General features: G+C 36.1%; 1 protein-coding gene across 9 annotated transcripts in view; it reads right to left on the bottom strand.

Annotated features, from left to right (window-relative positions):
• Nucleotides 1–27,633, bottom strand: part of WDR20 (WD repeat domain 20) — a 99,441-nt gene that overhangs the window by 10,050 nt on the left and 61,758 nt on the right. For 5 of the 9 annotated variants that reach the window (XR_011171488.1, XM_069103728.1, XM_069103725.1 and 2 more), the window contains exons 2-3: nucleotides 20,582–20,764; nucleotides 8,917–10,197 (exon numbers count right to left, since the gene is read on the bottom strand). Coding sequence is in view for 5 of the 9 variants with exons in the window: in XM_069103725.1 (XP_068959826.1) it covers nucleotides 8,917–10,197; nucleotides 20,582–20,764 (1,464 nt within the window). In the remaining 4 variants the exon portion in view is untranslated. Of the gene's footprint in view, nucleotides 1–2,555; nucleotides 2,661–8,916; nucleotides 10,198–16,910; nucleotides 19,485–20,581; nucleotides 20,765–27,633 lie in introns of those variants that run through there. The other 4 variants (XR_011171491.1, XR_011171489.1, XR_011171490.1 and 1 more) reach the window with 2 other exon arrangements.

The following is a 27,633-nucleotide window of genomic DNA, read 5'->3' as shown; positions in this document are numbered from 1 at the left end:
TGTGTGTGTGTGTGTGTGTGTGTGTGTGTGTGTGTGTGTGTGTGTGTACAAGTGAGTAGGATACATAGTATACTGTGATTGGGGAAAGGAGTGCTCTTGTAAAGAGGAAGTGTTTAAGGTAAATCTACTTTCAGGCAGGGCTGATATAGAATGACTTCATGAAGGAGGTTAAGATCTGAGAGCGAACTCCCAATGTCTACTTCCCTCCCCCAGTCTGAGAATAAAGCCCAGACTGCAGGGGCAGCTAGGTGGCACAGTGAATAGAGCACCAGCCCTGAAGTCAGGAGGACCTGAGTTCAAATATGACCTCAGACACTTAACACAAAAACTAGCTGTGTGACCTTGGGCAAGTCACTTAACCCCAATTGCTCTCCAAAAAGCAATAAATAAATAAATAAAAATAAAGCCTAGACTGCTTAGCCCACTATTCAGAGTTCTATCTGCTATAGTCCCAATCTATCTTCCCCAACTGATCCCACTGTTATTATTAGTTATGGTAGCACTTTATGTTATGGTAGTCTTATGACCCTTTTCACATTTACCTTATGTGATGTGCTTTCATTTGTCAACACAGTTTATTCCTGCCTTCTAGATTTTAAGTTTCTGAAGGTAAGGGTCATATTTGGCTCATCTTTTGTGTTCTCCATGTCACCCAGTAAACTAAACTGAACAAAGAAGGCTGAATTCTCCAAAATGACAAATAAATGAGAAATTTTAGAAGGTGTACTTAGTTATGTAGTTCACCATACCAAAACCAAAGTTTATGATTGGCAAAGGGGCAATGTAGATACTGACTAATGAGTGAGCTCTGGGATCCTTCCCCTTACAAATGTATCTAAAGCTAACCAAGGGCATACATAACAATGTAGGGCTCTAACTTTTACAAAGTGCTTTCTTCACATTAGCCTAGGTTGGTATAGATATTATCCCCATTTTACAGAAGGGGAAACAAATTCAGTAAAGTGACTTGCTTACATTCATAGTCAGCAAGTATTAGAGCTGGGACTCCAGGACCAGTGCTGTTCTCATTTTCCCATACCTGACCTAATCCCATTAGGTACAGAACTGTTCAGACTCAGTGTATTATCATAAATAAGTCTGCACCCTTAAATGAAACAAACTGAGGTAATTACTTAAATGTTTGCTTAAATTTTCCACTTTTCTTTTAGCAGAGATAGTGATAAACTGGTTAGTAATACTGGAAGGCAATAGCCAAAGTTTTTTAACTTGTAACTTCAGTACCACCCAAACTTATCTCTAAACAGAAAATAAAGCAAATATCAAAGCTGCTAGCCTCTTTCACAAACTTCAACAATCTGTATGGTTGCTCTCTTCACTAATATAGACAGCAGTTCCTTCCATTCCTTTCTTAGTTGCTATAAACTACGGCTAAGAAAATTCTTCAACCCATGGTCAACTCTCTGATTAGCCTTTTCACACTTAGCTAGGCAGGTCTTTAGACAATCAGTGCTGGTTTGTTAATCGGGACATCTATAAGTGCTAAAGGAGGTACAAAGAACATAGTTACTCTCATTTCATGAAATCTTTTCAAACAGTTTCCAGACAGTACTGTCTTAGAGATTTCCAAAGCAGCTTTGTTCAGATTTGATCTTTGCTTTAGCACAGTCCTACCAGAGTGACTATGTTTTCAAAGACCACAGCAGTGGAATTCATGTCCCAAGTTAGGAAAGCTTTTGAGTATTAAGTCTAGTACTGAACTGCATCTGTTGAGGAACAACCTAGAGTCTCCTCATGAGGATGGCTATAGGGTGATGAGTCTTTTGGCTATAGTAGTTCTTTAAAAATCCAGTAATAAGATATATTAGTCAATATCTGGAGGGTGGAGGTGCCTGTGGGGAGATCCAAAACAATGAAATTATAAATCCTTAACCTACTAAACTTCTCTAAGGACAGTAAGTGCTATTGGGGGAATATGGTAGGGGGATGGATGTTCAAAAACACTTTACAGGCAATAAGCTAGCTATGCCAACCAATAATACTGCTGTTGGTGACTGAAATGGTGGAAAGAAAAGAATAAAATATGGGAACTTAAATATCAGAGCTTGAATATATCAGGGAACCAGAGTTATAGGACTGTACCTGTGTATGGTAACTATGGATTCGGTAAGGCCTAGACTTGTAGGAGCTATGCACCTGAGAATACCTTATGGTCTAAGATCTCCCAGGAAGAGCGTAAGATATGGGCCATAATAGAAGCTAGGCTGCTTACTTGGCTGGCTGAATTCACTACTGTTTAAAGAGTACAGTGCTACAGAAGATGTGAGCTTCTCAAATATATATTTTCTGGTAAATATCATGGTTTTAGATCTTTGACAAGGAAAAAGAAACATTTCACCCCTCAGGATGGGACAAATTTGGATTTTGCCATTTTTCCAAAGAAACCTGGGACTTGAGACAAAAATATTAGAGAGATTACAACTGCTATGTTTGGGCCCAGTGTTATTAGAAATTTTATGAAATTGAATAATGAAAGTAAAGTGGGCATTTCATTTCCATGAAAAGTTATTCTTCTCTCCATGCTAGCCTTCCCTTACCTCAGTGGTACCTCTGATGGTGACTTGTGTGAGTGTAGGCCTGGAACTCCTGCATTGAAGCATTCAGGGATGGAGGTCCCAGGGTGCTGCCCAGTTCAATTATGTCTGTTGAGAGTGAGTGGATAACATTTCATAGCAAGATAACAGAAATAACTGTCTATAGCTTATTAAAACCATGAAAATGGGTATTTTCTCCTTACCTATCTATACATTAGTTTCTAAAATGGAAATGTTCTCTAGATTTTTCTAGGAGGTGGCTACTTCTAATACAGTGTGTATCTTGGAAAAGGTGTCAAAACAAATTTATTTCAAGGCTATAGAAGGAAATCCTCATAGGAAAAGAGCTCCTGTAGAATTAAAAAACAAAACAAAACATAAAAATGTCTCCATTTCAGCTTTTGCTTGGCTGAAGAGAACCCATGTCTGGATTAGTAAAATCAAATTGAACAAAATCTATTATCACTGAACTTTGAATGAAAGGATAGTTCAGTCTGTAATCATAAAAATCAAACTTTTTATAACAGCTCAAAACTTTTTAAATCAACAGAGCTTTCTCTGTATTTGATTTTGCACATAAAGAGCACAGAAAATTATTTTTGATACAGTTTAAGCAAGTTTTTTTAAAAGTAAATCTATTAAAAATTCTGAATCATAAACTAGGTGGTATTTACAATGCTTGTGGCTATTTTTTCCTATTGAACTGATAAGGGCCTTGATTTTACCCAGTGTGGAAAAAAATTTTTTTTTTGGTTTAACTCAGATTTTCAAGCTCAGGTAGGGAAATGACTTGAAAATTATCTACATTTGTAATTCACACATTTTATTTAATGTCATAATACAGTGGACAACCCCAAAGTATTTTGCAATTATCAAGTATTTAGTGAGGTTCTTTAGCTGTAATAAAGACAGTTGGACAGCTAAAAAACAAAGTCGTGTGAAACAGAAACATGATTTTTTAAAAAAAACTAAAAAAACCCAACAATACTGATATTATTAAAGTTTCATTAGTTATTGCAACAGTTAAGAACTTAATTTACCAGTATCTTATGTTAGAAAGGCTCATTATGAAATTTATTCAAGTTCTTAAGAAATTAGATGAAAATGTAAAAAAAGAAAATACATCTGAGTTTACTTTTGATTTTCACTAAAGGTAAATATTAATACAGGTTTTGTACAGTATCATCATTAGCAGTCTTGAGCAAACCCAAGAATATAGAAGTTTTTTAAAAAAGATAAATCTTATATATTAGATTCACATTCAGGTTGTAAGATAGCAATTTAGTGATGACCTGGATTTCATGTAACATATGCATTAATGAGTAAAATATTCATAACACCAACTGAATAGATTTCTCTGATGGCAGAGGCATACCATAGTTTCAAAACAGATAACCAAGTATCAAAGGTCATAGTTGAATATAGGGGGAAATTCTATAACTGCTGAGCGCCAGTGAGGTTATTAACTCTCAAGCATCCTTTATTACATCACTGGGTCATGCTGTATTTTTGGCTTTGTTAATTGAAGTAATAATAAGCTTTTTCCTCTGTCACAAATGATCATTATTAGTCCTGATTTAGCCTGATAATGAAGGGTATAAGCAAGGCAGTGGTTTTCTTTCCCCTCTCCCAATTATGTACATAAGACTGCAGAAGCTTCACCTGTTACCTTTGTCACCCAGATCATAGGACAATGATTTATTTTAACTGTATTATGCCTGAGGCTTATACAGAAAATCTCATGTTGGGAAATAAATATGACAGCTGGGAATGTGAAATACCAACATCTGAAGATATATCACCTGTCAGAGAGAAATGCCCCTTTACAACAGAAACATAGGCAAACCGCTCTTTTCCATTCACCAACACTTACAGTAGCATGGGGTACCTGGGTATGGTTTAAGCACTCTGAAAAAAAAATGCTATTACAATAAAACATGATAGATACTGTACCACATGCATTTTGTTGTTAAAAGCTTGCTAAGTTCTCCCCTGGACAATCAACTATCAAGTTTTCATTTTCAGAGTTCTGAAAGAAAAGTTTATTTATGCAGGTTGCCAGCCTGCCTTCATTAGCTCTTTGGCATTTTTCTAAGTGATACTTGAAGCTTGCCCCAACATGGAAACCAAGCCTACTTTTCTTCAAGTCAAGAGGTTAATGGAAGTTGTGAGCAGAAGAAAACAATTTCAAATAAATAAATACAAATAACTATAATCAATTTGAGAGCAAATTTTCAAGGTCTATTACATGATGCCAGGAATCCATTTTCGGCTGCTAGACAACAGAAAATGAGTTTCAAATATTTTCAAGTATGAACTGTAGGTACATGTGTATATCCCCACAAATATAAAGTTCTGGGTTCCCCCCCTTATTTATTAAAGGTATTTGAGTTTTATTCTAAGGTAAAAAGTATGAGAAATCTTTGCTACAACTTCCTCATGTTTTATAGTCTTCCTGTCCATCTTTTGTCAGCATCTTCTCAGTCCCAGCCAAAAGCTTCAAGAGGCAGTATTTATATAACATTTCTCTCTTTAGTATAAGTTCTAAGATATGTAGAAAAACAGTGAAAGAAAATGAAAATACCTTCCCAACCATTATGGTAAAATTGTAATCAAAAGCTATTTGTTTTAAAGTACTATTTTGCTATTCCTTCCAATGTCTTTTAGTTTTGCTTTCAAAACAAAGGGAGGTAAGATGATAAGACTTTTAACTTCCCTATTTGCAACATGAGAATCAAAGAAGATGCTTTAAGTTTTAACTTCACATAATATATCCCAACCCCCAAGAATAAAAGTCTTGCCTATGTGCATGATAAAAATCAGTATCAAACTGGACTATGGAAATAGACAGTGACTCAAAAAAAGATAAGGGGAATGCCAAATTAACTGAAAATTACCACTATTATTGGCCAGACTACTGAAAGCTCTAAAAAGCATTTCTTGTTTTCCTAAAATGTGCATAAGGTTAACACTCTTGTCAAGTTGGAAACAAGCCACACTCTATCCTTAATTAAATGTAGTTATTTCATTTAATTATCTGTGTTTATTACCTCTTTATATTTATAGTCTAGTTAGGAAAAAAAGCCAATTGAATGTACTTTTCAATCAATCTTCTTCCTCTTTGTCAATCAACTCCTTTGTTTTCCTTTCTAAATTTCTATCAAAAGAGATGCTCTAGCCCATTAACAGGGCATGAACAAAAACCTTTGGGAAAATATCCAGTAAGGAAGCTCAAGATAAAAAAAAAACTAATAAAAAATTCACAAAAGGTCTGAAATTGGCTGATCTGAGAGCTGTACACCAGCTTGTCTCTTAAGTTTTAGGATATACTAGTGCTTTTGCAAATACTTTTGAGAATGTTGAAAAACCCACCCATCCCACTCTCTTCTGGGCAGTTTGTGGAATCACATTAGTTCTGGTCCAGAAGAATATCTGGCATTCTGTCCTCCTAATTAGAGGAATGTTTTGACAGCTGTCAAAAAAAGGGGGTAATGAGTCAGAGGGAAAGGTGAGGACCACTCGGTGTTGTTATCTGCTACGTCTGCTCTTCTCTCTATTCCAATGCTCAGCACAGTGGCTGGTACATAGTGTTTTCATAAATACTTGCTGAATGACCCCTTAAGAACCTATACTTCTGCATTAGCTGAATCTAAGCATAGTAGAGCCTACTCTATCCCCATTCCTATTCCTAAATCAAAAGTTAGAAAGCACAAACAAGGGAGAGGGGGGATGAAGAATTAAAATGGCAAAGTACACATGGGATACTGAAACTTAAGGATATATTTACAGGCAAAAAGGGAAGAAAACTACAATGTAAAATCCAGCCCCAAATCCAAACCCTCCCATGTTCTTTATGTATTTTAAAATTCTTATTAAATTGAAATTTTAATTGCTTATTTTCAGCCTGTTCCTTTTGCTATATATTCTTGGCAAAAGCCCTCTGTCCCTGCTCTCACACTTCATTCCCAAGCTACAAAAATCCTGTTTATTTGCCAGGGAAACTCTTAGTTTCATTGTAGGGAAATGGGGGGAAAAAGTTTAAATGTCAATCTACTTGAAGGTGTTAACATCTAGCCAAATTATGCTAAAAATACACTATGTTTATATCAGTTTGCAATAATATATTAGAATTTGAAAGACCAGGATAACTTCAGCATGAATATGACTTACCTGTGATTAACCACTTTCAACAGTGGATAAATACCCAGTCTTGAATTTTGAAACTGCATACTCAATGTCTCAGAAGCATTTGAAACAGGATTTCTAAAAATGTCAGTGCACAAAACTGCACACATGATGTTAGTTATTAATTTACTTTTCTACTAACCAAATTTAGACTAACTTAAAGTTGAAAAGATCTACTAAAATGTCTGTCTTTAGTCACCTATGGGGATCAGTTAACATTTAGGAACAAAGGACTATATTTAATAAGATAGGGCACTAACATTCCTTCCTTTCAGGAACAAGTATTCTGGGATGTGTAACAAAACAAAATACAATTGAAAAGTGCTTTGTGGCTTTAATACAAAAGAATGATTTTTACTATTTTTATTTTTATTACATTTTTATTTCTATTACAAGGTAATAGAAACAGACTTTTCATTAAGGAGTTTCATAAATATAAAGTTAATGGATCCAGCCATTATATGTGCAGAAAACTAGGCCTGGATGAAACATGATTCCAGCAAATTCTTTGAGAGTTGCAGGCAGCACCAGTGTAATGGCTACAACACATCATTCAGTTACTCTTTAACTAAATTGTCCATCAAGAGATACAAGTATTAGATTTGTACTTAATGTAATTTCATTTACTATTTTAACTTTGGACAAATACACATTCTGATTATCTGGAGATTTAATGAAGTAGACCATAATATAACCATAAACCTTAATGCCAATAATAAAAATTCAAGCAGGAAGTTGTCATTTTGACAAAATACAGTCAAAAGAATAAATTTTACCATTCTGAATATCGGAAGAGAAGTGCTTTAAATAAGTGACACGGTACATTATGAATTACAACCAAATACTGTAGATTAAAGCAATACTTGGGTCCACTGACTTGAGCATCAAAATTTTTATGAGAAAATTAAACCTAGCAACTCTCTCCTCCTTGATACCCATCAATCATATGAGCTCCAAACCAGTAGCTCTCTGTTTATTTAGAAACAATATCAAAATGAGAGTCCTGAGAGCTAAACTATTTACCAGTGTATAACATTCATCTGGGAATCATAAAATAAAATAATTTAAAACAAAACAAAACAAAAATACCCAAGCCGCAAATGACCTCAAATTCTGCCTGCTTCCTTTGGGCGTAAAAACAAAATCCAAACAAATTCAAAGTCAGTACTTTTAAGCTTTTGTGACTATATTACTTTTTATAAAAACAAAGCTAAGAAGCTTGCCTGAGGCCTCTAAGTCTAAGCTGGAGTTTCACCAAAAATACTTGCGTCTCCCTTTTCCCTCCATTCCACCTCCCCCCCCCCCCCCCCCCCCCCCCCCAAAAAGAGCAGAGTATTGGGTATAAATTATCTTGGCTTATATATGACAAAGAGGCACTTTTGATGACTGCCAGACTTCCTTGAGTCTATGATTCATTCCTTTCACCTTATAGGCTCTTAAGCAGTACAGTATACATACTTAGACCACCACTCTATTTAGAATCTCAAGCAAAGTGCTACAAACCGCTTCTTTGAAAAGATGTTTATTAAACAACTTTAATTCTGTCATAAAATGACTAAGATGGGTTTTAAAAATTAAGGCTCTTGTCTTTGGATGGATTGCCATAACAATGTAAAAAGAATATCAACACTGCTCAATGCTTTGTTCCTAAAGTTAAATTTTAGATAGATTCATAAACCATATTCAAGATCAAGTTGAAAAAAATTTGACTATAAATGACAATTAGTGACTTTGAAATGAACACATTCTCTCATTAAGTGCATAATAGCCTAGTCAGTGAGTTTAAGCAAAACTACTTCAATCAAAGCAGAAACTTTCAATTTAGCATTTTAAAATCACTGTTTTTCCACATTGCTGTGATTTTTCTAAAATCAAGAATCTAATATAGGAACACTAACTGATCCTTAGGGCTCTATGTACTCCCAACAGGATAACTGTCTTGGCTGGTAATTTGTATATATTTTCCTTTTTTAATGTACTATGGCAAGATGTCAAATGATTCGGAATTACATGGCATGCAGTATCCAAAATTATGGCTCTGATGCATTTAGCTTTACATTAAGCATAAAGAAGTGTCATTCAACATTCATTTTATACCCCATCCCTCCCACAAGGGGGAAAAAAATCACTACCTATTCAAGTTCTAGATCTTGATGCAGCATTAAGGATTAAAACTTACCACTTTACCAGGCCTTGCCCATGTGCAAATAAATCCCTCCTGACAAGCAGTGACTATACAGTCTTCAAGAAAAATTAACACAGTCAGTCTTTCATGTGCTATCTTTTTACAGATTAGAGGCTCTAATAAGGGAACATCTTCCATTCGGGGGCACAGAGAAGTCCCCAAAGTTTTAGCTGGGTCCGTTTTGGTTTTAGTAACTAGGTTCAGTTTGTCACTACTCTTGCTAGCTATATGTCCCATACTATGATTTCGCTTGTGATCTTTGTCGTGGTGTCTTTCTTTCCGGTCATGTAGCGAGAGAGTTGCGAATTTGCTGACACCAGAGGCAATGGCACCGTCCAGGACGCTGCTTTTACTGCCGGCATTTGAGACTGCAGAGTGTGGAAGGCTGTTGGACCGTGGAAGAGGCGGGGGCACAGAATTTCCAGGCATTGTGATGCTGTTTCCATTGCTTCCTGGGTTGGTTCCACCACTTCCTGCAGGTGGACTTGTGGCATTCATGACATTTGTATGTGTCCTTGCTCTGGAGAGGGGTTGGTGGGGAAAAAGAATGTCTTCTGTAAGGTCCCATAAACAGAGTTGTGTATCTTGGCCTACTGAGCCAAACCTATATGTAACGCTTACAGGGCGACTATCTGTAGAGTTCCTTTTTGATAACCTAGATTGCGTACTATTTGCTCGATCTCTGCCAAAATGAAGGAGGTCTTGGAAATCCTCATCACTGCCACTAAATTCCATTGGGTCACTTTCTTCTACACTAGTAGTATATGGGTCAAATGCTACAACACTGACCCATGATTTATGTCCATGGCCTCTAGCTATTACTCGACAGTCCACAAAAGACCAAACTGTCACCAAGTCATCCTCTCCACCTGTTACAATATACTTTCCATCTGGGCTCCAACAAACACATAGTAGTCCTCCAAAGTAGCTTTTCATTGTACCATGCAACTCCACTGAATCAAAGTTAAATACCCGGAGAAAGCCATCTTGGCTCACACATGCTAAGAACTTTCCATCTGGGGAAAAAGCAAACTCATTCAGGGCACCTTCTCCCACTGTCCACTTAAGGAGAGGGTTTCTTGTGGACTTGCTCTTGCAAGTGTGGACTGCAAAGCTTTCTCCTTGCTTAAGTAGCTGGTAGTGTGGAGCTGTGGTACCACAAGTGTGTTCCACATTATATAAGTACATATTACCACTGGAATGAGCTACTAGGAAAAGGCTTTCCGAACCTGGCACCCATTTTACACAGGTTACTCTGGATTTGTCTATTAGTCTCTGTGAAAATAAAACAGAAAACAAATGGCTGTCAAAATGAGGAAATTTTACATTTCAAAGTTGTCTATCAAGAAAATGCATTGAAGATGCTCTTATATTATGCATGTTCTGAATTATGTGAGATTTGTGTTTTCCTCTTTAAATTAGGAAAACATTTTCCTTAGGTTACAATCCTTTATTTAGACATTAGTCTATTTTGTATTAACAAGTACTTATAAAATGCAACAATTTAATGACATCTTTACTCATTTGCCTCATGTGACAGGGAGCCATTATTCCAACCTGTCATCCGAATGGTGCAGAAGAGTCATCACTTACTGACTACAGGATTTATCCTGTTCTCTGACATTGTAGCCACTAATGTTGTCCCTTTTATGCCACTAATTCTTAAAATTATTAAATCTTCAGGTATCACTTAATTATCATCAAGGTTCTCAAACCTTTTCCTGAGTTATTACCCAGTCCTCAAATATACTACTTTATCACAATGGTCAGTTGTGATCAGGTCTCCAGCAATGGCCAAGTCACATATTCTCTCAATTGTTTGGAATTTCACAAATGCCATCTCAGGAGTCTTGTGTTCTTTGAGTAAAGTTAGCACTGTGACCCTTGATCTTTTGATCATTTCAAATAAATGTCTCTCTTTATTTTTACTGAGATCAAGAAGTAACTTCTTGTTCAATAGTGTTTAGAAATTAAAACTAATGGGGGCAGCTAGGTGGCACAGTGAATAGAGCACTGGCTCTGGAGTCAGGAGGACCTGAATTCAAATCCAGCCTCAGACATGTAACACTCACTAGTCATGTGACCCTTGGGCAAGTCACTTAACCCCAACTGCCCTGTTTTCCCCCCTCCGAAAAGGAAAAATAAAATAAAAATAAAAATAAATAAAAAATAAAACTAAGGGGCAGCTAGGTGGCACAGTGAGTAGCGCACCGTCCCTGGAGTCAAGAGGACCTGAGTTCAAATTTGACTTCAGACACTCAACATACTTACTAGTTGTGTGACTTTGGGCATGTCACTTAACCCCAATTGCCTCTCCTTCCCCCCTCAAAAACAACAACCCCCCCCCAAATTAAAACTAATTAATGGGTTATGATGCCAGCTGCTAGTAATAGTAAGCCGGTATGGCAGATTTCTACATTTATCATTCATTATATAACGGCAGGAAGTCTCATAAGAGCCACAATCTATATGGCAGGTTGTCTACCAGCATTATATAGCTAGGTTTAGAGTTACGAAACAATTTCAAAATTGGGTTTGAACTACAATGTTCAAACATTCAATTTAAAATATAGAAACCAGAATAAATATTAACCTAGGCACTAATAAAAATGACTTGTAGAATATCAAAAACTGAAAAAGCAAGGCTATTTATAATAGTCCAAACCCTTTCATTTTATAGATGAGGAAACTGAATTAAGCATGACCTTGAAATGAATGGCCAGAAACACTGCTGGCTCAATATCTGTGATACTTTGAGGATAGAAATTTAAAATTCCATCTGAAAACAACACCATGGGATTCATTTTTCAAGGGATCAAGAAAAATAAAATATTAAACTAATAAGAAAAGTAAATGTTACTTAATCTAGAACTCTTACTGGAATTTTTAGACTTAATTATATAGGATAAAGTTCAACTGGTCTTTTCCATACTGAAATCTTTTAGTAGAAGACATTTTTAAAAGGCCAAGGACCTTCTGCTTCCTTCTTTCACTATGCATTATAATTATTCTTTTTTGGGGGTTAAGTAACTTGCTCAAGATTACACGGCCAAGTGTTTCTGGGTAGGTGCTAAGTGTTGGAGCCTGGATTCGATCCCAGGTCATCCTGACACTGGAGCCAGTGCTCCTACTCGCTGTGCTACCTGGCTGCCCCCATTATAATTATTCTTGACATGTAGGTTACAGTCCCTCATCACAAATTCGTACAGTGAATATGACAGTGATTTGTTTAACCTAAGAAAATGTGAATTTTTCAATGACAAGGGTCACTGACACCGGGTGGGGACTTGCTATAATATTTGGTAATGTCAATTTTTATAGTAAATAACGCAAATGCCAAAATAAACACAAAACATATAAACAGGAAGGTTCAATAGTAGTCATTAGGGAAAAAAACAATATAGATAGATAAAGGGTTTTCACCACAATTACTTCTAAAAGTCTTGATTTTTTCCTTTAGGAAATGATTACTTCAGAGTTCCTGGGGGGGGCGGGGAAGCAGTACCTATCATTTTGACCAAATTATTTCAGATGATCATTATGAACATTTTTACTTTTATAGGAGTAACAATAAAAATAGCAACAAAAAATTATAATGAATTTGCTCCCAAAAACTCTATCAGGTAACTCATTCATCTCTAAAACAAAGCCCTCCCATAGGACTTTGTAAGGCATAGCAAGTCAGAGCTTGCCCCAAATTCCAGATGCTATGGACTCTCAGGGAGATGCTGGGGGAAGGAGATGGCTCTATCAGATGGTCTTGACATTCATATATACCTATGATCAGAACTTACCTCATCATAACTCTCTACACTGTTTGCTATTATGACTTTCTTTATATCTACCCTTATTCTTCACACCAATTCTGGCTTTACCCTGTCCCCCTCTATACCTAGATTTTAATGGCCAATTATCTAAGAATAACTTTTCTCTTTTTTCTGACCTACCTACCCCCAAACCTTCACTATTCCCAATCTCTGAATCCTTATCCCTAGAGGATCATGACCACCTTTTCTCTCTCCATTCTTGTTCTAAGGTTACTGAATATTAATGGAAGGGGGAAAATCCCAAAATCTGATTTTACCAACCACAAAAATGATATACAACCTCACTTTGGTCCTTACCATTTCCCAATGATCCTCTTAGTCTATCCTTATTAATTTCTTGTCTCATTCCTTACACCTGTTCCAAATCTCTCTCCTCTTGTCCTTTCCCTCATTTATAGTATATCATTTAACTTCCTACTTCACTGAGCTGACCAAGACCATATGACAGCACTTCCTTCTCATTCTTTAGAAACTTCCAAAAATTACTGCCCATCCCTCCTGTTCCTTGATCCCATTCCCTCTAAGTTTTTTCAAACTTCACTGTAGCAACAATCATTCCTCCTCCCCACTCCCAGCTCTCACTTTATTATCAGTTTCCATTCTTCACTAGCTCTTTTTTTGGTCTACCTACAAACATTCTTAAGTCTTTGTGGTTCTTTTTTTTTTTTTTTTAAAGAAAGAGATCCTTTGACCTTTCTATCTTACTCAACTACTATCCTCTCTTTTCCAGCTGAACTTCTTGAAGTAACTGGCCATAGCTGATGACTCCATTTCCTTACTACATTGTCTCTTTAATCCCTTAAAAGTCTGGTCACTAGGTCATAAAGTAAAACCATTCTCTAAAGGTCACCAATAGTCCTCTCATGACCAAGTCCAACAGGTCATTCTTCAATCCTTATTCTTTTTGCTCCTTCCAGAGCTCCAGACACAAAAGCCCACTCTTACCCACTGGTTATTTTTCATTCCCTCGTATTAGAAACACCATATTCTCTTGGTTCTCCTGATTTTTTTATTATTCCTCCTCCAGTAGGAGAAGGACAAGTAGTGCAACGGACAAATCACTGGACCTGGAATCAGGGAGGCCGGAGTTAAAATCCAGCCTCAGACCCTTACTACTTATTGTGTGACACAACTATCTGCCTTATTAGTTTCATCTATAACATGGGAATAACAGCACCTACCTCCCAGAGTTGTTATGAGGATCAGAAGAGATAAGGTTTGTAAAGTGCATTGTAAACCTTAAAAAGCACTATGTAAAAGCTATTCTAAAGATGATAATGATGAGGATGATATTGTTCTTCTCAAAACTCTTCTGAGGTTCCCTGTTGCCTGACATCTAAGGCCCTCTAAAATTTTATCTCATCTCAGCTTCATATTATTAATCTCTCTGTATATTATTAAGTACTTGGGCCAAACTGTGTGTACCCTTTCTGTTTCAACCTTCACGGCCTTGCTCACATATATGTCTGAAATTTTCTCCCTCTCCCCTATACCCACTGAATTCCTACATGGCTTTTACAGCTCAAATCAAAAGCTACTTCATCTAGAAATCCTCCCCGCAGAATACTTTTGTATCTCTACTATTTACCATCTCTTAGATTCTCAAACTTGAGTTTATATTTGAAGCTTACCTTTTTCCTAGATGTGGTGCATGTTGCTAGGCAACATTTTCTTCCTAGAAACTCACATAGGACCCTGTTCCCCTACTTCTTTTCCTAATGATTTTGCAATCTAATTATCATACCCTAACTAGATTAAACTGAACTTTCCTTGAGGTTGGAGACCAAAAATCTTTTCTATATTTAGGTTACCCAATGTCTACCATAATACAAAGTAGATGCCTAATAAATGTTTTTTTAAATGGATTGGCTCTAGGGGTAGTTAAGGATCACAGTTTTATAAGGAGAACAAAAAGGTCAGTAACTTACTAAAGGTATAAAATTCAATTTAGTTTCATGAAAGGAGGGGGAAAAGGAAATAAGCATTTTCATAGCACCCACTACATGCCAGGCATTGTGTTAAGTGCTTTTAAAAAATACCTTATGTGATCCTCACAACAACCCTATGAGGTAGGTGCAATTTGTCTTTTCCCATTTTACAGTTGACAAAACTGAGGCAAACAGAGATGAAAGGACTTGCCCATAGCCAGAAAACTAGTAAATATCACAGGTCTTCCTGATTCCAAGTCCGACCCACTGTGCCACCAGCTGCTTCCTTACCATGTGTATACTTACAAAGTACTATGTTAGATGCTGGGAATGCAAGGACCTCTGGCTTAAAGGAGTTTATATTCTAGGGGGTAGATGGAGACAACAGCACAGGCAAAGAAAAGTATATGAAACAAAGTAACTTGAGAAGGAAGAGAACCATGGTAATGAGGGAGGAGGAAGGGCAAAATCAGGCAAGTGTTGAAGATAGGTGGCATCTGGGCTGAGATATAAAAGAAAGAATAATTCTGAAAGGCAAAGGTGAAAAATAGTGTATGCCAGGAATGGGAGGAAAAGCCAGTGTCACTATACTCAACTTGGAGAAGGAATCCAGAGAGGCTAGAACATTAGAGTTCATAAAGGATAAGGATATATGAAAAGGCTAGAATGATAGGTAGACACCAGATTATCAAAGGTCTTGAATGTCAAGTTAAGAAAAATCTATACTTGACCCTATAAGGAACAGGAAGCCTCTCAAAGTTTTTGAGCAAGAAGTGAAATAAATCAGACCTGTGCCTCAGAAAGACTATATTGGCAGTTATATAGAGGACGGATTGGAGAGAAAGGGACTGGAGACAGGGAGACCAATTAGGAAGCTATCATAATGTTCTAGAAAGCTTAAGTTAGGATGGTTTCTGTATGAGTGAAGAGAAAGGGAAATATTTAAATCTATTTTTTCCCAGCATATCACAATATTATTCTCTTTTAATTATTAATTTACATGCTGATGTAGCAATTTGTTCTTTCCTATGCAAATTTTTATACTATTAATCTAAGGTTAGAAATATATTAGAATTTTTTGGTGGTTAAAAGGAGTTGTCTTTTGTGAGGAGAGGAAGTTTATCAGGAAATGATAGGTATAAAACACAAAAAGCTTCAGTAAAATTTTTTAAAAATATGTTGCCATAAAAAAAATATGAGATGCTATAGTTACTATATGGTAATAATTGAAATTATATTTAAGTTACTACAAAACATTATAGTTACCAAGTCAGTTGCTTGAGATTTCATCAATTGTATTGTTGGGTTTTTTTTGGATAATTATAGCTTTTACCTCAGAATGAACAAGTGTCAGTTATAAAAAGCTAAATATTTAACCCCTTAAAAAGGAATTATAAAAGTATTAATACTTACCACAAATTGTTGCCCCTCAAAGGTAATCTTTTCAAGGAATTACATTACATAGTATACCCAGAAAGTGTTTATAAACTGTTAACACCAAAGCATTCTTTTTTTTTTTGCCTTTTGGAGGGCAATTGGGGTTAAGTAACTTGCCCGAGGTTACACGGCTAGTATTTTTGTGTGGGTGTTAAGTGTCTCAGGCTGGAACCGAACTTGGGTCCTCCTGACTCCAGGGCCGGCACTTTACTCACTGCGCCACCTAGCCAGCCCAAAACATTCTTTATATTATATAAAGTTCATTTAGTCACTTTCAGGGATATAATATATAGTGATAAATGGGCAAAGACTGTCAGTTCCCTTTTCAGAGATAGGAATCTAAATTCCATTCCAGAAAGAATGAAATGTGCTGTCACAATAAGTTGAAGATATTTTTCCAGAGGTTGAAGATAAAATAAAGATAGAAAAATGGGTATTTTTTTTGGATTGTACCTGTGATTTCACTGATACAGAGAAATGATAGTGAAGAAACTCGCTTTACTAATTTAGATTAGTACCTGCTCTGTAGTTTATAATCACTGAGAGAAATTTAAATGACTTGCCCAAGATCAGAGAACTAGTACACAGAAAGTAAGATGTGGAACCAGGTCTTCCACATTCTGCAGAATGCTCTCTCTATTCATCATACCACATTATTTCTCATGTATTCTCAAAATATTCAAAACAGACTGTAATCATTTCATGGCTAGAAAACATCAAGTTTCCTCTGGTTTGGCATCAGTTAAAAACTGAAAAATTTGTAATTTGATTATGATGATGACTGATGAGGTGATGATGAATGACAACAACTGAGTTATTTTTGTTTTTTTTTTTAAATGATATTCATTTGAATCCTGACTCTGGAGGGAAAATCTCTCTTGAAAAGATGAACCTTATTCTAAAATAGAAGTTCCTGAATGGATTTCTGAAATTTACACATGCACAGAGGAACCTAAAAGCTTCCCTGATCAAAGATTCTATGACCTATGACTTGATACTAAGTTTAAAACTGTGTTTCAGTTGAGTTGTTGGCTTTATAACTCAAATTGTGGGCAAGTTTCAAAACCTTGTTAACCAGCCCCACTGATTGAAATTAATGGCGTCTGGTCTGATGTTCAACCTAAGGCTGACATCTACTGGCTATAAATGGGGAACATGGGCCAATATAACAACTGGTTTCATGTTAACAGTCCATGGGTAAAATAAATTATTCACCTTTGATCAAAATACTTCCCTATGCAGACTGTATAAATATGCTTGCTCTAAAATGTTAGTGAAAGCTTGGGTAGTGGCAAGAGATTTTCATAAAAGGAAAATAAAGAACTCTGCTGGTGCTTTAGGACCTAGTTAGCCAAATTAAGTCAGGACTTGGCTTGCCAGACTGGGTCTAAGAGGCAACTAGGCAAATAAGTTTAGTTTGAGATGCTTATTAGGGAAGAAAAAAATAGTCAAGTACAATAGGTTTAAGTTAGGTAAGGTACAGAGTGAATACAATAAGAAGCAATCATCAAGAGTAGAATTAATAAATAGGTAAAACTCAAACTAAGTTCTGCTCTTCTGGCAAAGAGTCCATCTTCTATTCTGCTTTGTAATTTCCTTCTGGGTTAGGCAACTCTATACTAAAGATTTATTTCCTCACCACCTCAATTTCATTTTCTGTGTAATGTGTATATTTGTTTTATCAACCTTATAAGATTCTTGTGAGGATTAAGTATACTTGCAAGTGCTTTGGAAAAAAAAATAGAAAGCCTTGGACTTGGGAGTCACAGAACCTAGGTTTGAATCCTGGTTCTGCCATTTATTATTGCCTGGGTAGTGATCCTGGGTCAAACATTTTTCCCTCTCCGAAAGGGCTGGATTCTAAGATCCCTTCTAGCTCTAAAAATTTATATGAAATTCAAATCGTGATATGAAATTTTCTTAGTATTCTTAAAACACTTTGCCTAACCCTGTAACTCATAGCAAAAAATAAATAAATAAAATATTCTTTAAACACTTTGCTTAACCTTGTAACTCCTAGTTAAAAAAAAACAAAACTAAATAAAATATTCTTTAAAGTCCAAAGAATTTTTTTATTTTTGAGGGGAAACAAATTTTCATCTTAAGTTATGCCAGTAGAACTGACATAAAGTCATAGGGAGGGACCTGGAATTTTGAAGAATTTTATCTTAAGTAGAAATAGAAAGTGGCAAATACTAGTCTTGGAGGAAGACTTGGAAAATCACCTAATCTCTCAGTGTTCTAGGCAATTCTCTAAACTATAAATTGCAGAGAAGGTACAGAACTACACTGATAGATGAAGTTTCCTAATCTAGATTTGAACACATCATTTGAATTTTTTATCCATCAATAAAATCACAAGTCTAGTTCCTATAGGCCCTTTGTGAAATAAAATGTGAACAAATAATAAATTTTTAAAATCACATGAATAAACTGAAGGGCAATCTTTAGTAACAACTTCAGCCTAGGGAAGGGTCTACTTGATAAGTACCTATTGACAAATCTTTAAGGATATGTCACTGTACAAAGAATCATATAATCTCTTTGCCCTTAAAACCTTCCTGCCTCCCATTCCCAACTAAACCAATCTTCTATTTTCTGCCTCTCTAAGGCGTACACTGTTTAATCCACTGAGGAAGCAACTACCAGATAAGATTTTTCAAGAAAGTTTTACAGGTTCTTTCTATTCCCTACTGCTCTTACTGACTCTACCCTTATGAACACTATCCTTTCCCCCCACCAAATTCCAAATCATTTAAAATACAGAGCAACGAGCTACAACTCTGAGTTGCTTTCATAACAAAATGATACCTATAATGCCTCCACATTCTACATGTCGACATGCTACACAATTCCAGAAAGATTAAGAATTTCTCTATTAATTCAGCATTTTCTTCTCATGCAATGAAGCTTTCTTACTTCTGTTAGGCCAAATCATTTTACAAAAAACAAATACATCTAAAAATTATCCCTATTGCTAATTAATGGACTGCAATATTATTGAATATTATACACCACAAAAACTGCAGGAAAAAAAATTTCAGGACAAGGCTATTTTTATTGGAATTTCTTTCTAAACAAGAAAGCTGTCTTCCCTAAAATACATGCATATATATGTGCGTGTTTTACTTTTTGGAACTGGAATATATATGTTCTGGCATTATAATTTATGTGTGTATCAGCACATTTTACCCATATTAAATATATGAGGATTTAAAAAAAAACTTAACTGATAATGTGATTTTCTTCCAAGGAGTCTAAATAATATATCTTCAAAGCAAATGTATTATCACTTTCTCTCCTCTCCTTTTATTCACCCAGACAAGCAATGTGAAACATGATGAAATTAAGTGACTTCCCCAGTGCACACCTTATAAATGTCAGGTAAAAGGAAATAGAAAACATGAGCCTCCTGGTTTTTCCATCACTCAAGTTTACCTTACTTTTTCATCTGACAGTAAAACTAGGTGAAAAGGGCAGAGAGAATAAAGTAAAATAGTTAAAATACATATAACTATGCTATTTGATAGAACTTTAGAATTGGAGAGAAGTTTGAGATCACCTAGTCCAGTCCCTATCTGAGGTACATTTTTTTTTCGAATAGGGTAACACAAGATTCATCCATAAAATTTGTAGATTATTATTAGGAAATCTGGTTGCTAACTTCAACCTACTATATTCTTTGTTTTTTTTTAAAGCAATTGGGGTTAAGTAACTTGCTCAAGGTTACACGGCCAGTTATTTCTGGGTGTGGTGCTAAGTATCTGAGCCCAGATTTGATCCCCAGGTCATCCTGACACTGGAGCCGGTGCTCTTACTTGCTGTGCTACCTGGCCGCCCCTCAACCTACTATATTCATGAATCCTAAGACATGTTTCTGGATTGACTGCACAGCATATCTAATTCCTTTCAAAATACAATTTAAAATATTGTCACAATATTAGTAATAGCTCTGTCGTGTGATCCAATTAAAATTGCCAGAATTTCTAACTTTTCCAAAAGTAATATGTGCACAGTATTTCCAGGACTAGGGCTATACTACCTTTGGGCCAGATAATGCCAGCATAAGACACATAAAAAAGTATTTTAATTTAAATAGCTTAAGGCAAAAGTCCTCAAATGCTTTAAATTATCCTACAAAAATTTCCAATAATATGAATAATTCCAACTTTCAATATTCTAAGCAATTATTTTCTGAAGTAAAATAATTTTGAATATCTGGTTAATGAAGACTCATTTTTTTCTCTTGAAGCAAGGAACCTAAAAGGGTATAGATTAAAAGCAAATAAAATACCACTCGTCAAGAAATAGGCTAGACTCAAGAAGGTAATTTAAAACACAAATTTTGGCATTTCTATGGTAAATAAAAATCAGTTCACAAAGAAATGTAAAGAGGGGTTCCTTAAAAAAAAGGAAATAAGTTTTTTAAAGGTGTCCTTAAAAACCAAAGCAGAGAGTACTACTTACTTCCTCATTAAATAGTTTGCTAGTTTCTTTTTTGATTGGATCTATAAGTTGGACTTGGCCTGCAGAAAAGCCCACCAGTAGAGAGACACTTTCTGCTGTGGCTGTTAGGTGATTGAAGTCATGACATGTAGGCTGTGTTCCTTTGTATATCCTTTTATCTATCGGTTTACTCAAGTCAGCAGCCTGGGAAAGACAAAAAAAATACACAAGGTAAACATCAAATTGAAGTGCAACTGTTAAGTTACAATAGGCAACTAATATTTATTATTATTACACTGTGCAAAGCACTCAGTAGGCCTTAAGGGTGAAAGATAAAAGAATGGACCCTGTCTTCTAAAATTCTGCCAGATTTTAACACATTTTGCTCCGTGATCTTTTACTGTCACTTGAGTTCTCTTTTTTTTTTGAAACTACATTTTTCAAATGGGGCATCACTTACATGAAGTTTCAACCTTAAAAATATGTGAACAACCCTTAATTATCCAAATGTGGATTATTTGCCACAAATTTTAAATCTATGCTGGCTATTCCGTAATTTGTCAGTGGGTATTGAGTGAATATTTCCTCTAGGGCTTGCACATAAGAAGGGGCTTGATAGTGAACATATACTTATGAAGGTTAAACTGTTGTAATTTTCCCCCCACTAATTCAAACATTAGCGAGTTAATTCTCTACATGCATGGGTTATTTTCATCTTAACCATCTTTCAAAGTTCAACTAAAAATTTAGCATTTCCATGAAGCATTCCTTGACTGAAGTGGTCAATAAAGCTCTTCCTACTCTGAAGATCTCATACAGTGCCTGTTCTGCAATTCTTTAATATACTTTGCAGTTACATACAGTTGTACCTTTTTTTTTTTTTAAAGCAATCGGGTTTAAGTAACTTGCTCAAGGTTACACGGCCAGTTATTTCTGGGTGTGGTGCTAAGTATCTGAGCCTGGATTTGATCCAGGTCATCCAGACACTGGAGCCGGTTCTCTTACTCGCTGAGCCACCTGGCCGCCCCTAAGCAATTGGGGTTAAGTAACTTGCTCAAGGTTACACGGCCAGGTGTTTCTGGGTGGGTGCTAAGTGTCTGAGCCTGGGATTCGATCTCCAGGTCATCCTGACTACTATGCTCCCTGGTATATCTTACCTTTGTACCACCTTCAGTGCCTATTAATGCACAGTATGCATTAATAAATATATGGATAAATCTATCAAGCCCCTTCTTATGTGCAAGCCCTAGAGGAAATATGGTTTCTATCCCCCCAAAACTTAATAGTTTGGAGAATCAAATACCCCCTTTAACATTTAACTACTGCCTTATACCAACTATCTTTTACCTACAATTTAAAAAAGCATAACTCCAAAGAAACACAGAAGTGTATCAAACTCGTGTATGACATGTGCATGGTGGAACAGAAAGCCTGGGGTGGAGAATGGGAACAAGGAATGTCAGGTGGGTCTGGAAGAAGTGGCCTGAGAGCAAAGCATGGAAGTCATGCACCAAAAGCTTCAAAGGAAAATACGAGTTGGTTATAGGCCATAGAGGACCTTAAGAAGCAGAGTAAGAGAAGTTGAGGAAAAATTGGGAAGAGAAATGAGAACAATGCAAGAAAATTATGAAATGAGAGTCAACAGCCTGACTGAGGAAAATCACACCTTAAAAAATAGACTAACTCAAATGACAAAAGAGGCTCAAAAAGGCAATGAAGAGAAGAATGCCTTAAAAAAACGAATTTGCCAAATGGAAAAAGAATCTCAAAAGCTAAACGAGGAGAATTATTCCTTCAGGATTAGATTGGAGCAAATGGAAGCTAATGACTTTATGAGAAATCAAGATGCTGTTAAACAGATCCAAACAAATGAAAGAATAGAAGGCAATGTGAAAAATCTGGTGGGAAAAACCACTGACCTGGAAAATAGATCCAGGAGAGATCATTTAAAAATTACTGGACTACCTGAAAGCCATGATCAAAGTAAGAACCTAGAAATCATCCTCCAGGAAGTTCTCAAAGAAAACTGCCCTGATGTTTTAGAACCAGAGGGCAAAACAGAGGTTGAAAGAATCCACTGATCACCTCCTGAAAAAGATTCCAAAAAAGAAAACTCCTAGGAATATTATAGCCAGGTTCTGGAATTCCCAGATGAAGGAGAGAATGTTACAAGCAGCCAGGAAGAAACAATTTGAATATTGTGGAAACACAATCAGGATGACACAGGATCTGGTAGCTTCGACACTGAGAGATCAAAGGGCTTGGAATATGATATTCCAGAGGGCAAAGGAACTGGGATTAAAACCAAGAATCACCTACTGTAATGGGAATGTAAATTTTTAAGATCTTCCCTGCCCCTAGGCTAAAGTGCACCTGGAGCTTGGGGTGGGAGGCTTGTTTTTCAGTAGATACTTTATGATAGGCCAGTGGGTCAAGAAAGTTGTTACATTCTCTGAGTCAGGAGAAGGCTATCTAAGCCCTGATGTGAGGCTTTGTTTTGGGGCTCACTTTGAGAAGTGTTCTGTGATTTGATCAGATGAAACTCTGGGAAGCCGTTGTTGAGAGTCCCCCGGCTTTGAAAAACCCAGATGTTAATTTGGTATGGATATAATGGTTGGACAGTTTGGAAACTGTCTACTTGATCTGTTTCTCTGTCTTGATAATTCTGTCTGTATACTCTGAAGTTCAGGGTGCTGACCTTTTTCCCCTGAACGAGGTGAACGATACATGTTTGACTGATTAAAGTAAGCTTGTTAACCCATTTTGAGTTGCTTTCCTTTAACAAAGCAGATCCAAGAACCTGTGTTGGCATCCACCCTGAGGACACTGGGGTGCTTGCTGCTACAAAATGGCGTCCCGAACAGGGTCTGCAGAGTAAAAGGAAAGTATGGGGACTGGGATAATTGTTTGTTTCAGAGCTGTGGTAGCTGTGATTCTGTGGAGCTGTGGAGCAGGAGAGAAGAATGGCCTGCATGCAGACTTCGCTGAGCTGAGAGCAGGAATGGTGAGCTTCCTGCATCGGGACCTGGGCAGAAGCCAGGACCGGCTGCCGCCTGCGGGAGAAGAAGGAACCCAGGAGTTCAGAATTCAGCCACAGGAAAAGATAAGAACTGAGCAGCAAAGCAGGGGCACTCAATGTGTTTCCTTGCTGCATCCCAGGAAAGCAACTCAAAATGGGTTAACAAGCTTACTTTAATCAGTCAAACATGTATCGTTTACCTCGTTCAGGGGAAAAAGGTCAGCACCCCGAACTTCAGAATATACAGACAGAATTATCAAGACAGAGAAACAGATCAAGCAGACAGTTTCCAAACTGTCCAACCATTATATCCATACGAAATCAACATCTGGGTTTCAACATCTAGGTTTTTCAAAGCCGGGGGACTCTCAACAACGGCTTCCCAGAGTTTCCTCTGATCAAATCACAGAACACTTCTCAAAGTGAGCCCCAAAACAAAGCCTCATATCAGGGCTTAGATAGCCTTCTCCTGGCTCAGAGAATGTAACAACTTTCTTGACCCACTGGCTAATCATAAAGTATCTAATGAAAAACAAGCCTCCCACCCCAGGCTCCAGGTGTACTTTAGCCTAGGGGCAGGGAAGATCTTAGAAATTTACATTCCCATTATACCTACCCAGCAAAACTGAGTATCACATTTCAGGGGAAAATATGTTCATTCAGTGGAATAGAGGACTTTCTAGCATTCTTGCTGAAGAAACCAGAGTTGAATAGAAAATTTGACATTCAGATACAAGAAGCATGAGAAGGTAAACAGGGAAAAGAAATCATAAGGAACTTATCAAAGTTGAACTATTAACATTCCTACATGGAAAAACAATAATTGTAACTTATGAAACTTTTCTCAATAGTTGAAGGGAATAAAAATATATATATATGAGGGTAAATGGGCATATGAATAAGAAAATAAGCTCCTATATACACCGAAATATGTACAGCAGCACTTTTTGTGATAGCAAAGAAATGGAAACAAAGTAGATACCCACTGATGGGGAATGGCTAAACAAACTGTGGTACATGTAAGAAGTTATGAATATGAATAACATATAGACGTATGGAAAGATGTACATATACTGATGCAAACTGAAGCAAATAGAGCCAAGAAAACAATATACATAATAACTATAACAATATAAACAAAAAAACCTACCATTAAAAATAAAAAGTGAATGTGTCAAAATAACAAAGAAAAAGCTAACTCCAAAGGAAAAAATATAAGAAGTTACTCCTACCTGCATGCATGCAGAGGAAGAACATCTATGAGTATGGCAATACTACAAGTATTTTCAGATTTTTAAAATATCTTGATCAGTTATACTGATTTTTTTCCCTTTTTTGTATTTAAAAATATTGTTATTTGGGATGTCTTTTAGCAGATGATGGGATATTGGGGAGAAAGTATAGTGATATAAAAATGACATCATCAAACTTCAAAATTTTAAAACAATTGGAAAAGATTTGTGAAAAAACATTTCAATAAACTTTTTTGCATTAAGAACAGTGTAGGGGGAAAAAAAGAGTAGTGTGGGACTAACACATTTAGACCTTAACATTACAGTCTATGAGGTGTTTAAAAAGGAGGCAAAAATGGCACTAAAAAAAACAAATATGGAAAAATGAGCTGGAATGAAACAAATATATTTGGGATAGATCTGTATTAGACTTGATATAATTATGGAGGCATGGAGAGACCAGTCATAGTAGGTATCTGAAAAGATGAGAAGATAGCTAAGGTATGGGAAAAATTCTGCATTTAATTACTGAAGGTAAAGGTGTCTCAGAGAGCATCATCAACTACCAATCCATATGTCTATTCTCCCATCTACATAAAATATTTGTTAGTCTCATCTATATATGAATTGAGGATGTTTTCAATGCAGGCATTAGCAGGGTACAAGGAGGCATTCACAAGCAATATTCAACAATGGATCAAATTTTTACTATCTCAAAATTAACTGAGATGGAGACAAAATCCTACTGTGTTTACTTGTTGATTATGAAAATACTCAGATTTTATAGTAAGGTGTCTCCCATCCATACATAAAAATCGTTCAAGATTCCCCCCCAAAAAATTCCTTCTCAGTGACCTTCAGATAACAATCATCAGGCAAGGCATAAAAATAAAGACATGTATTTTTGCCAAAATTATGCAGTACTGAGATGGAGAAGATTCAGAGATGACTCCAAGACTCCCTTTGGATGTTATGGTCCTCTACGTACTCCTATTTTTGGATTGTGTTGACTGCATCATATGCCCATTTTTAACAGGTCTCAGTATTTTATTATTCATATGCCTGAAATTTAAAGAAAAGTTGTTGATACATAGCTTTATAATATTGATTTAAACCACAGAAATCTGTATTTTGATTTCACTACTATTTTTGACTGTGCTTCTAGTATAGGGAGAAGAGATTAATTTTCTGTTAAGAGCTACTGCTAGGGTACTTTGTTGTTAGCTGTCTGTCCTCTAATGAATCTGTCTCTAAAATGGCAACAGAACATTTCTAATCCTATGCTGGTTCCACCCACACAATTCCTTCTCATTCAATTTCCCCAGCTCAAGATAGCTGCATCTAAAATTTGCTTAATTGGCATTAGATATATTTAAACAAGCTAACACATAAAAAATATAGGATCTGTAAAAATCTAAGGTGTAATATACTTGCTAAGCATAGGGAATCACACAACAGAGTAAGAAAACAATTTCACATTGTGAATTAAAGAAAAGTAAAGCAATAACAACAAGAAAAGTCCTAGAACAGATCATGTTTGACAAAATTATAACAAAAGTTTTTCTGAGTGTCAAGAACTTTGTGGATAACTCTCAAGGATGCTATAAAAACTGAGGTTTAATTAGATGGTTTCTAAGATCTCCTCCATGCTATAACAGAGGGTTCCCCCCATCCTTAGGGGTGGAAACAAGAGGGAGAGAGATACAGGAAGAGATGTGAAGGTAGGTAGTAATAATTATGCCAAAAAATAAAAATAAAAAGAGCAAATATTTAAAAGTCTAAAGAGACAAAGACAAGCATGGTGGTGTTGGACCATCAAATTAAACATAATGTATACTTTTTAAAAAATGAGCTTTCATAGTAGATTCAGTTTCATATAAAAATGTTGTAGCAGAATGTGGCTTAAAAAGTGGCTTAATTTTTAAAATTACGTCAAAGATTCCAATTAAAAAAAAATTCCTTTCTAACTATAAGAACCTGTCTATGGTACTCTGGATCAGGGGTTCAGTGTTCTAATCTGGACCAAGATAGTACCCAAGTACAGTATCTTCTTTTTTGGGGGTGGGGTGGGGGAAGGAACACAAAAATAAACTTTAATTTTCCTTCTATTGTATATCTTAGCCTCCTGGAAAAGCACTCAAATTGGAGAGTCAAAAGACTTGACCTCAAGTTCTGATTCTGTCACTGATAAGTAATATGACCTTGGACAATTCATTTAATATCCCTAAGATTCAGTTTTATTATCATTATAGTAACTTAATTAGCTGGCATTTCTATGGCAATTTACAGAGCAATTTCCTTAAAACCATTATGTGAGGTTGGTAGACAAAGTATTTTATTCTCATGTTTGTGGATAAGGAAACTGGGGCTCAATGTAATGTTTGCTCAGTCATGCAGCAAGGACCATAACAAAAAAGCAGGTCTTCTGAATTAATATGTTGTGATCTCTCCACTGCATCTGCCAGACTCTCTCATTTGTAATATGGAAGTAATTTCCACCTACTTCAATTATTTTATCATCAATCAACCAATATTTAATCACCTACATATTAGGCACTGGAAATATAAAGGAAAAAATTGAATTGTTTTTGTTTTCAAAGAGCTTACACTGTATGTGGGGAGACCATACATACATATTCAAAGATATATGCAGAATGAATACAAAATAAATACAAAAAAAGGACACAAACAGCTACATATGGGGAAAATGAGGAAAGGCTTCATGGAGAAGATACAGAGCTTGAACTGAGTCTTGAAGGAAACTAGGGAATCTACAGTGGCATGTGAATTTCTTAGGACAATCATTCTGATATACTTTCATT

The sequence above is a fragment of the Petaurus breviceps genome, unplaced genomic scaffold (assembly GCF_028583685.1).
Source record: "Petaurus breviceps papuanus isolate PSGF00001 unplaced genomic scaffold, PetGlider_PUasm1.0 64, whole genome shotgun sequence".
NCBI classification, from domain to species: domain Eukaryota; kingdom Metazoa; phylum Chordata; class Mammalia; order Diprotodontia; family Petauridae; genus Petaurus; species Petaurus breviceps.
This window is presented reverse-complemented; position numbering and strand designations above follow the sequence as displayed.